This window comes from Medicago truncatula, chromosome 8 (genome assembly GCF_003473485.1).
Source record: "Medicago truncatula cultivar Jemalong A17 chromosome 8, MtrunA17r5.0-ANR, whole genome shotgun sequence".
Classification (NCBI taxonomy): domain Eukaryota; kingdom Viridiplantae; phylum Streptophyta; class Magnoliopsida; order Fabales; family Fabaceae; genus Medicago; species Medicago truncatula.
This window is the reverse complement of record NC_053049.1, coordinates 43,041,428-43,053,621: the sequence shown is the minus strand read 5'-3', so window position 1 is coordinate 43,053,621 and position 12,194 is coordinate 43,041,428. Positions and strand designations below refer to the sequence as shown.

The following is a 12,194-nucleotide window of genomic DNA, read 5'->3' as shown; positions in this document are numbered from 1 at the left end:
TAAATCAAATGTAAGAAAGACCAACGAAGAGCATAGCCACATGAAGAGTAAATAAATTGGTGGAAATGATCCATAACCTGATGAGGATCCACTTAATAAACATCAATCCAAGACTTTATAAGTTTCCAAAGATTACCAAAAAAATTACAATGAATTATTAAGGGATATATTATTAAGTGAAAAATTACAATGAATTATTGACATCTTTCTAATCTGTGTCCAGGAAAAATAATTATCACAAATAATACTGAATGTTTACGTGATTGTTTTTTTTATTATTATCATTCCATCGTATGTTACTTCTAGTCTTTTAGACTATACTGTATCGGTTTTTTTTTTTTTTTTTTTTTTTTTTTTTTTTTTTTTTTTTTTAATGTTAAACATGTAGATTGTAGAGGATGTATCTTTTGTATTTGTACATATATACTACCTCCACAATAATTTAATTACAAGTTTATTTAACAGTTCTGTTTAAGAAAACATCATTTAATAGTTTTTAAATACAAAATATTGTATTCCTCCCTCAAAGAGATTCGTTATCTACCGCTAAAATGCAAACAATTGTTTGTGATATATTTTTCATTAATCAAATTTGATGCATAGAATGTGATCAACAATTTGCTACTACAACTTTAGTGTGGGACCTTTTTTTTCTTTTTTGTAAGCTTTGTAGCACTCTTTAATTAGATTATGGTATATACGTCAATGATGGTGGCATTTCTTGAAGAAGATGAGAACAGGTCACATCATTAATGTCTTTTATTAATAATAATACTAAGAACAAATTAGCAGAAGGAAGTTTCAGTTGTTGGCCGCTCTACTGGTCCCCAAAGCTCTCTATCAATCATCTTTCATAATAAGAAATCAGTAGTTGTACTTCCAAAAAGTTTAGTCTTGTATTTAGTTGTTGTCATTGTGAACCTTCCTAACTATTGGTCCTAGTACATTCTTAATTTCCATGGATTAGTTTTTAACAAAAAAAAAAAAAAACTGAAAAATAAGTACAATAGTACTCCAACTCAAATATATAAAACAAAAACGTTGAAAAAAATTGACACACAAGTAATCAAAGAAAATAACAATGAAACTCATCTGGTTACACACTACACTATTATAAGCAAATATTTATTTTTTCAGATTTATTGAATAATTGATGCATGTGATTTATAATAGTATCAACCAAATACATAAGTTATTCAATGAACTAAAAAAAAAAATTGCTTATAATAATGATTAAAGGAAGTCCTTCAGTTATATTTATAAGCAAATATTCTTTTTCATATTCATTGAATAACTGAATTATTTGAATTACATTATAGTCCATTATACATATGTTATACAATGTGACCGGAGGGAATAATTGTGTTTGGAAACACAATTAGTTGGTCTTAAAATGTGCGACGAACTTCGTAGCTATGACTTGGAGCTTCACTATCACCACACGGTGAGAAGAAACTCTCACAATATGAATGCTATCTCTTATAAGTTGACCAGTGACATTGTTTAAATAATTGAACTAACAATAAGAACTGAAGTTGATAAATCATATTTGAACCTTGGCAACATATAATGTTAACATAAAGACTGATAGACTTTGATCATTCTAATCATCTCGGCATTTGTTTGGTCTGGCGCTTGCTTCGTGCTGGGCGACGGGCATGTTCGGTGGGATGTCCATCACCGTTCCAAACATAGCCTCATTCTATATGGAGGTCGCGGATAGAAAAAAGGTATTCTATATATTTTTCAATGATACAATATATAGAATACCTTTTTTCTGACTGATCAGACCCCGTCATTAGATCAAAATCTCAACAGTCCTATAATTAATCATCATATTTACATATATTTTAAAACAATTCATAATCTTCAATTGGACCGATTTATAAAGGAAAATAACTATATGTGTGTTTTTACTGATTTAATATCAGCATGAACGCAACTCGCAGAAGCGAAATTGTAATGTATTATACATTATATCTGTGGCTTACTATCTCGCATAACCAATAAGTTTTTCATCTCCCTGTAACCATGGAACTCTTCCAATGCATCGCTAGTTGTTTTCCTAGTTGCTATAGATGCCTCTTGGTTCTGATTGTGCTCTTGAATGTTGTTGTTCCGGGTTTCACAGGATTCTTTTTTGTGTTTTTGAACAGATTTCTCCAAAGGTTTAGTTGTGAAATTGACTCTCAAGGTGGGAATTGCTGTCCGTCGCAGCCCTCCGCAGAGTACTGAGGGGTGTTCTGAAGTGTTAAAATCTTGATGGAGAGGTGGTGCTTTCTTCAACATATGTACAAGCACACCGACAGCGGCATCATTGGACTTTCTGATGGGAAAGAATCCTCCAGCTTCAAGTGCCTCAGCCACGTGACCATGATCCAAAGATTCTGCTCTGTTTATGCACAAGAAATCATATCAAAAGAGCAAATCTTATGTCATATATGACTTCAAAAAAATAGCAAAAATAACCAGATTACACATTTTCTTTAAAATCGGACTCATCATGGAGAAATTTAACATGAATTTGTAATGAACACAAGTACCTAGTGAAGTGGCGAACTGAGGCTAAAACCCAATTGGATACTCCTATCTTGACGGATAACAGTAATAACAAGAACCTAATATGTTTTCACTAAGTGGATTCAGATCAGATACATGAATGATCATTGGCGAAACGTACTTTCATCTTTAAGTTGGATACACATTTTCACTCAAAACCTCACCTTGATGCATAACAATTCAACATTTAAATTAAGGTGGAGAATTTGTTTACCAGTGTCACGAATTTTATGTGTTTCTTTTATTTGGTTAAAACCCAAGATAGTCACTTTTCTTTCTCCATTTGATTTATGATTTGAATCTGGAATTTATTGAGATTCGTATATGATATGATATATCAGCAAACATTTTTGCCATGTCACTTATTTTTACTTAATATGACATTTTTTTCTATCATGTATCTCATGATTCATAATAATATTTGATTCACAATTCAAAAAATTAGGTTTTCTAATTAACAATGTGAATCTCAATTTGATAAATAGGCTCTGTTTGGTGTTCTCCTCCCGATTATGTTAAAGAAATTTCAAATTCAAATATGTGAGGAAATTGGACAGCACTGCAGCACTTTTGACCTTTTCACATTCTCTTATGTAGTTATGTATTCTCCTTTTCATTTTTGGAGAAGTCTGCATTTTCCTGCTTTTCTCTCTAAATCTTGTTTCTTCTCGAAAAATAAAATATAATTACTAAGTACACTAATTGGGGAAAAAGTAATCAAGGACCAAAAACCTTCTACCCTAATGACTACTTTACTATCAACTGGGGAAATTTGTTATCCTTGTTTTTGAAACCAACATGCGCTCTCTCCCCCAAAAAAAAGATCTGAAGTCATTTTATATAATTTTGGCTTATATTTATGTTAGAAAATAAGATGGTATCTCAGAATATCTTTGACAGAATGTTAAAATAGCTTGGTTTATCTCCCAAGATCAGTTTCTATAATTAGAGTATCTTATATTATCTCCTAAGATTAGTTTCCATATTACTTGGTTATTATCATGATTTATTTCATCTATTTGCAATTAAAAAAAATATCATGACTTATTTTCCTACAAGATTAGTTTCCATCTGTGATTTCTTTATGCCTTGTGCCAAGCCAAATGATTATCTGTCTCGCTGCCAGTTTCCATTGTTCGTTGGTCATTTGTCCAAGTGACTCTTATCCTAGCGAGCTTTCTGCCTTGTCTTCATTCGGTCTCTAATAGCAGACTCTATGGCCATTGGTCTCAGCACACAAATGACCTATCCCATTTAAGTTGGTTGTTTCAACAGTCCCTTCATCCAATGATAATCAAGATTGAGTCACCGACACAAGTCACAAAAAACTTTGTCACACATTCCACACATAAGTTGATTGTTTAAATCTATGTGCAATATCTGGCTCAATATCATTGCTGTTTCTTTTGGATGCAGTTCGTACTTCGTGAAAGACGACTGTGATTCTGGCACTAGTTGGTTTGGTTTGAGCTTCGCTGCTTCGGTAGTCAGAGGGTATATTTATAACAACTTAAAGCTTAGTAAACTTTAGCTTAAGGAAGAGTATTGGAATATAAGATAAAATCTCATAATATCCAAGTATATCTTTTAGGCTCAGTTTTTAATATATATTTTAGAGTATGGATCAAATTCAAAATAGATCAATGCTGATTAAATATGGAAATTTCTGTGTTGAGTTAGAGTGTCTATTGTACACCATCAGAGAAGAAAAGGACAGAACTGGCACACTCATTAGCTCAAATTATGCCACAACACCAATTGCTCAAAGAAGCGGAAAAATAAGGGTGGTGTGGTAGACCCAAAATTTAAGTAGTAATGAGCCGACTAAGGAGTGCAGACCAAATTCTATGAAGAAAAAGAAAAGAATATGCAATTTGCAAAGCTTTCTCCATAATATAGGTGAGGCCAGATATTTATGCATATAAACAAACAGATGTGTTTACAAATTCTTAAAACTTGGGTTGGGTCACCTAACTCAACCTTAGAAAATCCGCTCGTAAAGTGATGGTTGTCCAAGCTTTATAAGCACTACATAGGTCATATCTCTAGGCAATGTGGGATTAAATCAACCCCTTCACACCCAACACAATGAAGGTGTTGGAGGCTGCAACGAAGGCAACCCAAATGCCGCAATTAGGCGGCTAGGGGTGGACAGCAATGAAGGAGGAATTTCCAACACAAATTCATGCCTATATGTCAATCTCTAAGCGAGAAAAGAAGAGTGATAAACACACTATACTTGTATACAAGATTGGCGGGAAAAGGAAAAAAAAAGCATAATGCCAGCAAATTTCAGTAGCAAGTACCTGCTTCCTGGATCCTTCATATCATCGCAATCCACATCAAATGGACAACTACAATCAGTATCATCAAAATCGTCCTGGTAATACCTTTTGGAAATCAAAACACGTGGTGAGCTGTTGGCAGAAATCCTGACTCCAGAATATTTTTGGGGCTTATCTTTTCTTAGAGAAAACACCTGCAGAAAGAAGAAGGCACCATTAACAAATCAAATATGTTTGAACTAGATGAAAAGCTTAGGATGTTTAGTACCATACAAAATGTTTAGATGCCGAAGAACAAGAATTGTAGATTGAAAGCGATGGAAAGGGATCATAACAGTCATCACAACTTACATCCTTTTTCTGAATTGAAGACATCTCAGCTAAATGAGGAGGCAAACTTTCATGTGGAAAAAGCCGTGAACTTGTATTAGACACTGATATGTGTGGTTTTGAATATATAGGCAAAGATGAATCAGTAATGGAAGTAGTTGAAGCTTTACGGTCATCAAAATTCGAACTATGTCGCCTTGGCGGTGGAGATTCATGACACAGGAATCCTGCATAAGGAAGTGATGGGAACCTCCTCAATGGAGATGCCAATGGACTTCCAACATAGTCAGAAATAACTTGCGGGGACATAGAAGGTAATGGATCACAGCTCAAATCTGAGGCCGAGGGAGAATACATCACCGTAAGGCAGAGGCTACCAGAAGAAGTATCCACAGGAGTAAACTTATATTTCATCATTTCAGACTCTTCTTTTCGGGTGAAGGGCTCAACAAAAGAAGATACTCGGCGAGCAAGGGTAAAGGGATGAATCTTTGCAGACGAATTAAGATCTCTGAAAATTCTATACGCGGGTAAAAGTCGAACAGTGGCATACAAAGACCTCAAAAGTAAAGTTGATTTCTTATACAAGTTTTGCAAGAAATAATTGTTTGACCTCCTGGTTCCAGAATCAGAATCCTTTATCTTCCTATTCTTATACTGCACAAACCATCTCTCTATAATCCTTTCACTCTTTGCCTCAACCCCCAATTCTTCCCCATGACAGCAAAGTGGATATCTTTCTTTCAATGAAGAACTTCGAAGAATTACCCTTTTTGGGGTCATGGGGTCCCAACCTAGAGACTTATTTACCAAAACCACATCAATGATAATGGAATCAAGATTGTTAATATTCTCCAATGCAGCAGGACACTCCCGGAGTGCTAAATTAAACCATTTATCCCTCGACCTCACACTCGATGAGGATGAAGAAGACGAACAAGGCGAAGAATCTGATTTATAACCACCATACGAATTACGCGAGGATGCATAAAGTGTCCTTGATTCAAGTATTATATGAAGGCTTTTCGCAAAAAACTCGGTGATTATTTGTTCTATCTTTGCATTGTCTGATTGTGCACTCCCGTGATGATGAGACGATACCATTGATTTTATGTATGATCAACACTCAACAGCACTCAACAACTAACAAAACCTTAATAGAAACAAAAACAAAAAAGGTTCAATTTTTATTGCTTAGCTTGGAACCCAGATAAGACAGTGTTTAACAACAACATCGTACTTCAAAATTCAAATGCACACAAAGCAAACAACTTTATTACTAGGTTGTTAAAAGAAGAATAAGGCAATAAAAAAAACACGACAAAAACAACAACATCGTAATCAACATTGATGTTAACAACAAGGGTGTTTGATTAATTGTGGAATTGAAAACATTCAATATAGAAATTTGTGTGTGTGATTGTGAGAGAAAGAGTGAAAAAAAAATTACCTTTTCGAATGGATGATGATGGGTTTTTACTCTTGTTATGAGAATTTGAAAATGCTGAGAAAAGAGAAGTTGGAACGAGTAGAGGAAGGAAAGAGTGAAAAGGTAGGGTCAGCTTAGATACGATTTAATAATATAATAAATTTGTTCCCTCAAAGAAAAGAATAAGTAAATTTGTTTAGTGAATAGTCAAATTCATCCTTGCATTTGTATGAATAGGACAAAATCATCCTCTAATTTATGGAAATGGGTTATTTTGTCTTTGAATTTGTCATATGTCAATCAATTTAATTCCTCCGTTCAATTGGGGTGTTAACGGTGCTGATGTGACCGTTAACCTATCACATGAGTTGTCATGTCAGATGTCACATAAATAGAAACTAATTTGGTCGATAATGACAAAAAATTTCAAGGATGAAATTGATTGATTTTGCAGAAAATGCTATGCAATTTAGTCCATGTTAACTATCAAATAAGTCCCTAAATTATATTAAAAAGCCATCAAATAAGTCCTTGAAGTATATATGTGCAGACCAAAGTAAAAAAGTCAGAAGACACAACTTCATCCTTGAAAATACCATCAAATAAGTCATAAATCTTAAGTCAACCCAACTATGGGGCATTAACAAGTCATAAGTCTTAAATATTGCATAGGCAAAAAGAAACCCAACCATGAGACATAATTCAAACAAGTTTAAATATTACATTTCCAAAAGCATATTTTAAATACATTTCCATCAAGCATCACTTCTTTGGAAATTCAGGGATTGAGATAAACTATATAAATTTAGGTTGAATCGAACCGGATAGACCATAACTTGGATATGATACTCTAATAACGCTAACAACAGTTAGATGTGCTAGTGGAGGATCCCTCAGTGGTGTTTGCTTAGGTCTATCATTTGAAATAATTGATCTTCTAATATCATACCTCCTTGTAGTAACACCTTGCAACAACATTTTCAATCAAATCAGTCGCTAAATTATAACATATTCAATCAAATCAGTCACTACAACATACTCCATTCGTTTCAAAATATAAGCAAATTTTACTTTTTAGGTTCATTCAATTAATGATGTATGTTGTCCATATTATAAACCACATACATCATTAATTGAATGAACCTAAAAAATAAAATTTGCTTATATTTTGAAACGGAGGGAGTAATGTTTTAAGCCTTAATTTAATGTGTGCAAGGGAAATCTGGACTTGCACCTCTTTTTCTTTTTTTAATAAACATTTTATGCTTCTTGAAATTGTGCAAATTTTTTTACAAAGCAAACATGAGTTACAATTTGTTGCATGTAACCACCCCCTTGATTTTACCCAATGCATACACGATTTGATATTTAAAAAATAACTTTTATTTTTATAATTTCAACGAGAATAATGAAACATGAACGGATTTTAAATTGAAAAGGAATGAAAACTTCCGCAACAATTTCATACATGTCCTCTACTCTTCATTATAACCTTGAAGTTGGAATGAATCACAACTGATAATATATGAAAGTTGTTCATTGAAAAAAAAATGTATGAAATTTTGAATGGAGTGTTCTTTGTAGCACTGATGGAACTGGAACAACAAATTTCATATTTTAGTTGAAAACAACATTATGTGAAATTTAATATTGGTACACGGGTGGAAAGATGCTGATACAATGAAGAAGGGGGGCGGGCTTGTGCGAAACCAGTCACAAGAGGATGGAAAAAAGGTGAGAGGAAGATGGGAGAGAAGAGACAGAAAAATATCTATTGTATGGAGTGTACGATAGAATATGTGATCTTGATTGATCTAATAGCTCTTAATTATTATTTATAGGGACTCAATTGATATTTTAATTGGCTTAAATAAATTAATTTTAATTAAATTTTAAATTTCAAATAAAGAGAGATCATAACATTCTTTTCAAAATATTATGTCAAATCATATTTAATTTTTTTGAAAGGATATTTAATTAAAGTGTAACAGAGAAAATATTTTATTTAAAGTCCTATATTTTAGATGAAGTTAATGTAGTACATTAAAAAGATAAAATTGAAGGTTGTATCGTTTTCATAGGATTATATAATACAATATTATATTTTACTTCTCCGATCCTTTTTATAAGAGTAAAACTGTAAAAAAAATTTGTCATTTTTATAAAAAAATAATAGTATGTTGTTAATCTTTTTTTATTTTTTATGAGTGAACCATCAAATTCGTCCTTGAATTTTCACGGATCGGTCAAATTCATCCTTCAACTATGCGAGATATCAATTTAATCCCTGAATTTGTCAGACGTCCATAAAAAATGTCCCTCCGTCCAAGTGCTCCGTTAGCCATGTTGATCTGTCGTCCTGCATGCTGTGTTGTCTTGTACTCGTGGCAACAAGGAAGTCACGTGTTCAAGGACCAATTTAATGGAAGTGGAAAAATTACAGTTTTCACTTTTCAGTTTAATTTTTTTTTCTGCTTTTCTCATTTTGCCCCTGTATTACCCATACCTCCTTCCCCACTTTTCACTCAGAAACATAAAAAACGTCATTGACCCTTCTCCTTCCCACTAAAGCCTTCTCCATTTTCACCGCTCCAAAATCATCATCATCTCTTGCGATCCTCTAGTTTTTCAAGTTGTTGTGTTTGTCTGTGGTAAAAGGTAATGCATATGGTCCACCCGGTTCGACTCAACATACTAAATTCATGGAGTTTATACAAACCTCCGGATTTTCAAAGAAGTGATGCTTCATGAAGTTTAAAATATGTTTTTGGATTTGTAATATTTAGGCTTATTTGAATTATGCCCCATAACTAGGTTTCTTTTTGCTTATCTTTATTTAAGACTTATGACTTGTTAATGCCCCATATTTGGGTTGCTTTTGCCTATGTAATTTTTCAGACTTATGACTTATGACCTATGACTTTTGCTTATGTAAAATTTCAGTTTTAATTTGTGTGTTCTAGCTTTTGTACTTAATTTTGTACACATATGCTTCAAGGATCAATTTGATATCTGATTAAACAATTCAGGGACTAATTTGATGGATTTTTAATATAATGTAGGGATCTATTTGATAGATAGAGAAGTAATTCAGGGACTAATTTGATGGTAATATTATTACAGAAAGGACTAACTTCAAGCACTCTCATACATCACCGTTAAACTTGGAGCTTGAAGATGAAGCTCGACTTTCATAATTGTTTTTTCCCATATTCTCACCTCCCCATCATTTCAGATTCAATTTCAATAGTTTTGCTTCAAGAAATTTTGAGGATTTTGGCTTTTAGAATAAGAAAAAAAAAATTAGGGTTTCAAGTTTTTTGAATTGGGGAAGAACTGGACCACTTATTATTGGAAGAAATTTGGGTGGTTTTGGAGTGTACATTGCATATTGTGTAATTAAGGTTCCAATTTTATATATTTGGGGAAGAAAGAGTCGTCTGGGAAGAAAAGAGTCGTTGGGGAAGAAAGCCAAAACATTCTCTGCAAATCAATCAATTTGATCATTTGAAATGTTTGTTATTATCGACCAAATTAGTCATTGCCTACGTGGCGTCTGCATGTGAGAAGTTAACGGCCACGTCAGCACCGTTAACGCTACGGTTGAACAGAAGGGCTAACTTGATTGACATTTCGCATAATTGAGGGATGAATTTGGCTGATTCGTGAAAATTCAAGGACGAATTTGATGATTCACTTCTTTTTTGTCAAATCAAATTTCAGTTAGTATCACTAACAGAGTTTCCACCCGTTATTTTTATCCCAAGATTTCTTGATTTTTTTTTTCCTTTCTATATTTCATATTTTTTTTTACGAAACTTTTATCTAAATCTTTCTTTCATATCTATTTTTTTTTACGAAACTGTTGTGTAAATCTTTCTTTCATAATTTTTAGAGGAAATCTTTCTTCATATTTATTTGTTTTTTAGTTACGAAACTTTTATTTAAATACCAATAACCCTAAGGATACAAACCACAACACCAATTTATCTTTTCCAAGGTTTCTTGGGTTTCACTTTTCACCTCAAAAACTCTCTATTGCGTTCTTCCCTTCTACAATGGCTCTTTTCAACGATATGGAATCACTTCCCAGCCAATTCCCAGAGGATTTAAATGTTCTTGTGGTTGATCATGACACTGATGTCCTTAATGCTGCTGTGGAAATGTCTATTCCATGTAATTATCAAGGTTTGTTAATTAATTTATCATATATACTTTGTTCTATTGCAAATTAAATTATGTTATTAACCTGTGAAATTCTTGAACATTTGGCATAATTTCTTACTTTTGTGTTCCAGTTACCACATGTTCTAAGGCTTCTTTTGCCTTTAAACTTTTGACGGAAACGAAGGGCTGCGTTGATGTGGTACTAATTGAAGCTCAAATGCCAGACATGGATTCATATGATTTTGTCCGACATGTTACCCAACAAATCAATATTTCTGTCATCAGTAAGAATATACATATAATTAACTATATTGCAAAAATTATATCACATGGTTAATTATATTCATTCATATACTTATGTGTGACATTGTTATTTATTATTTAATCATAATGTTACATGTGCAGTGATGTGTGATGATGGATCAACAAATGCAGTGATGAAAGCTGTTACAAACGGGGCTTGCGAATTTTGGATTAAGCCTTTCATCGAGAATCAAATCAAGAACATGTGGCAGTGTGTTGCAAGGAAAGTTTGGAATGAAAATAAACATGATCTTGGAATCTTGAAGGTAAAAAGTCAAAGCAAAAGGGGAAGTGATTATAATGCTGATTTTCAACCCCTAACAAAGAAATCGTATATCATGAACTTGGCCTTGATAGTAAGAATCTTTTTCCAATAATTTTTATTTTCTTTGTTTGTATACTTCAAGAAACTCAACTTGTGTTTATATTTTCCAGAGGCAAAGCCAAAAGCAATTCATGAAGCGATGAATGTTCCTAGCCATTTGCAGAGAGTGATAATTGATTTGAAGAGTTCAACCCAAGAGAATAGAAAGTCAAAAAGGGGGCGGAAAAAATCAAAGTTTGATCAATGTCATGTTCCTAACGAAACACAATTGAACTCTGAAGTTGTTCCATCAATACAAGACCCGGAAGTTTTAATGATGACATTTGACGATTATCAAGATTTTGACGATATTGCCAACATTCCTACATGATCCAAGATGATTCATCATCACTATACGAAGCACAACCTCCATCAGAATATGGTATATTTTAGTTTTTATTTTTTATGATTGAATCGAATGGTTGTAGTTAGTTCTTTTTGAGAGGAAATATTCTTATTTCTGGCAGTAATTAATCGCTCTTATTTTTTTTACTAGATATACTCTCCATTGACTATTCAATTTTTGTCATGGTTCTTATACTAACTTATGTCATGTTTACTTCGTTTAATAACATGTCGTAGTACTAGTTTCCATAAATGGTATGACCGATATCGCTTAAATTTAACGGGTGACTTTTTGCCTTTTAAATTACATTAATATATCACCATTTATACTACACTCTAATAACGGATACTTGATATGAAATTTAGATATGCTCCTCCATTTTCCAATGTTTCCTAATACTAGTATGTGAAA

At 33.0% G+C, this 12,194-nt stretch overlaps 2 protein-coding genes across 3 annotated transcripts; one reads left to right on the top strand and one right to left on the bottom strand.

The window, feature by feature from the left end:
• Positions 1–1,798: 1,798 nt before the first annotated feature.
• LOC11432206 (autophagy-related protein 13b) lies at positions 1,799–6,811 on the bottom strand. Of its 2 annotated transcripts, none has more exons than XM_013591409.3 (4): positions 6,625–6,811; positions 5,118–6,327; positions 4,866–5,038; positions 1,799–2,392 (listed from the first exon to the last, which is right to left on the bottom strand). In XM_013591409.3, exons 2-4 carry the CDS (start codon positions 6,276–6,278, stop codon positions 1,975–1,977), a joined length of 1,752 nt encoding a protein of 583 aa, XP_013446863.1. In that variant the 5' UTR covers positions 6,279–6,327; positions 6,625–6,811; the 3' UTR covers positions 1,799–1,974. The 2 variants fall into 2 exon arrangements, with proteins under 2 accessions (XP_013446863.1, XP_003630215.2); XM_003630167.4 differs by having other exon boundaries at positions 5,196–6,327.
• A 3,784-nt stretch (positions 6,812–10,595) lies between these two features.
• LOC11432205 (two-component response regulator ORR26) lies at positions 10,596–11,932 on the top strand. Its single transcript, XM_024771922.2, has 4 exons — positions 10,596–10,791; positions 10,902–11,054; positions 11,176–11,429; positions 11,509–11,932. Exons 1-4 carry the CDS (start codon positions 10,662–10,664, stop codon positions 11,539–11,541), a joined length of 570 nt encoding a protein of 189 aa, XP_024627690.1. The 5' UTR covers positions 10,596–10,661; the 3' UTR covers positions 11,542–11,932.
• Positions 11,933–12,194: the final 262 nt, after the last annotated feature.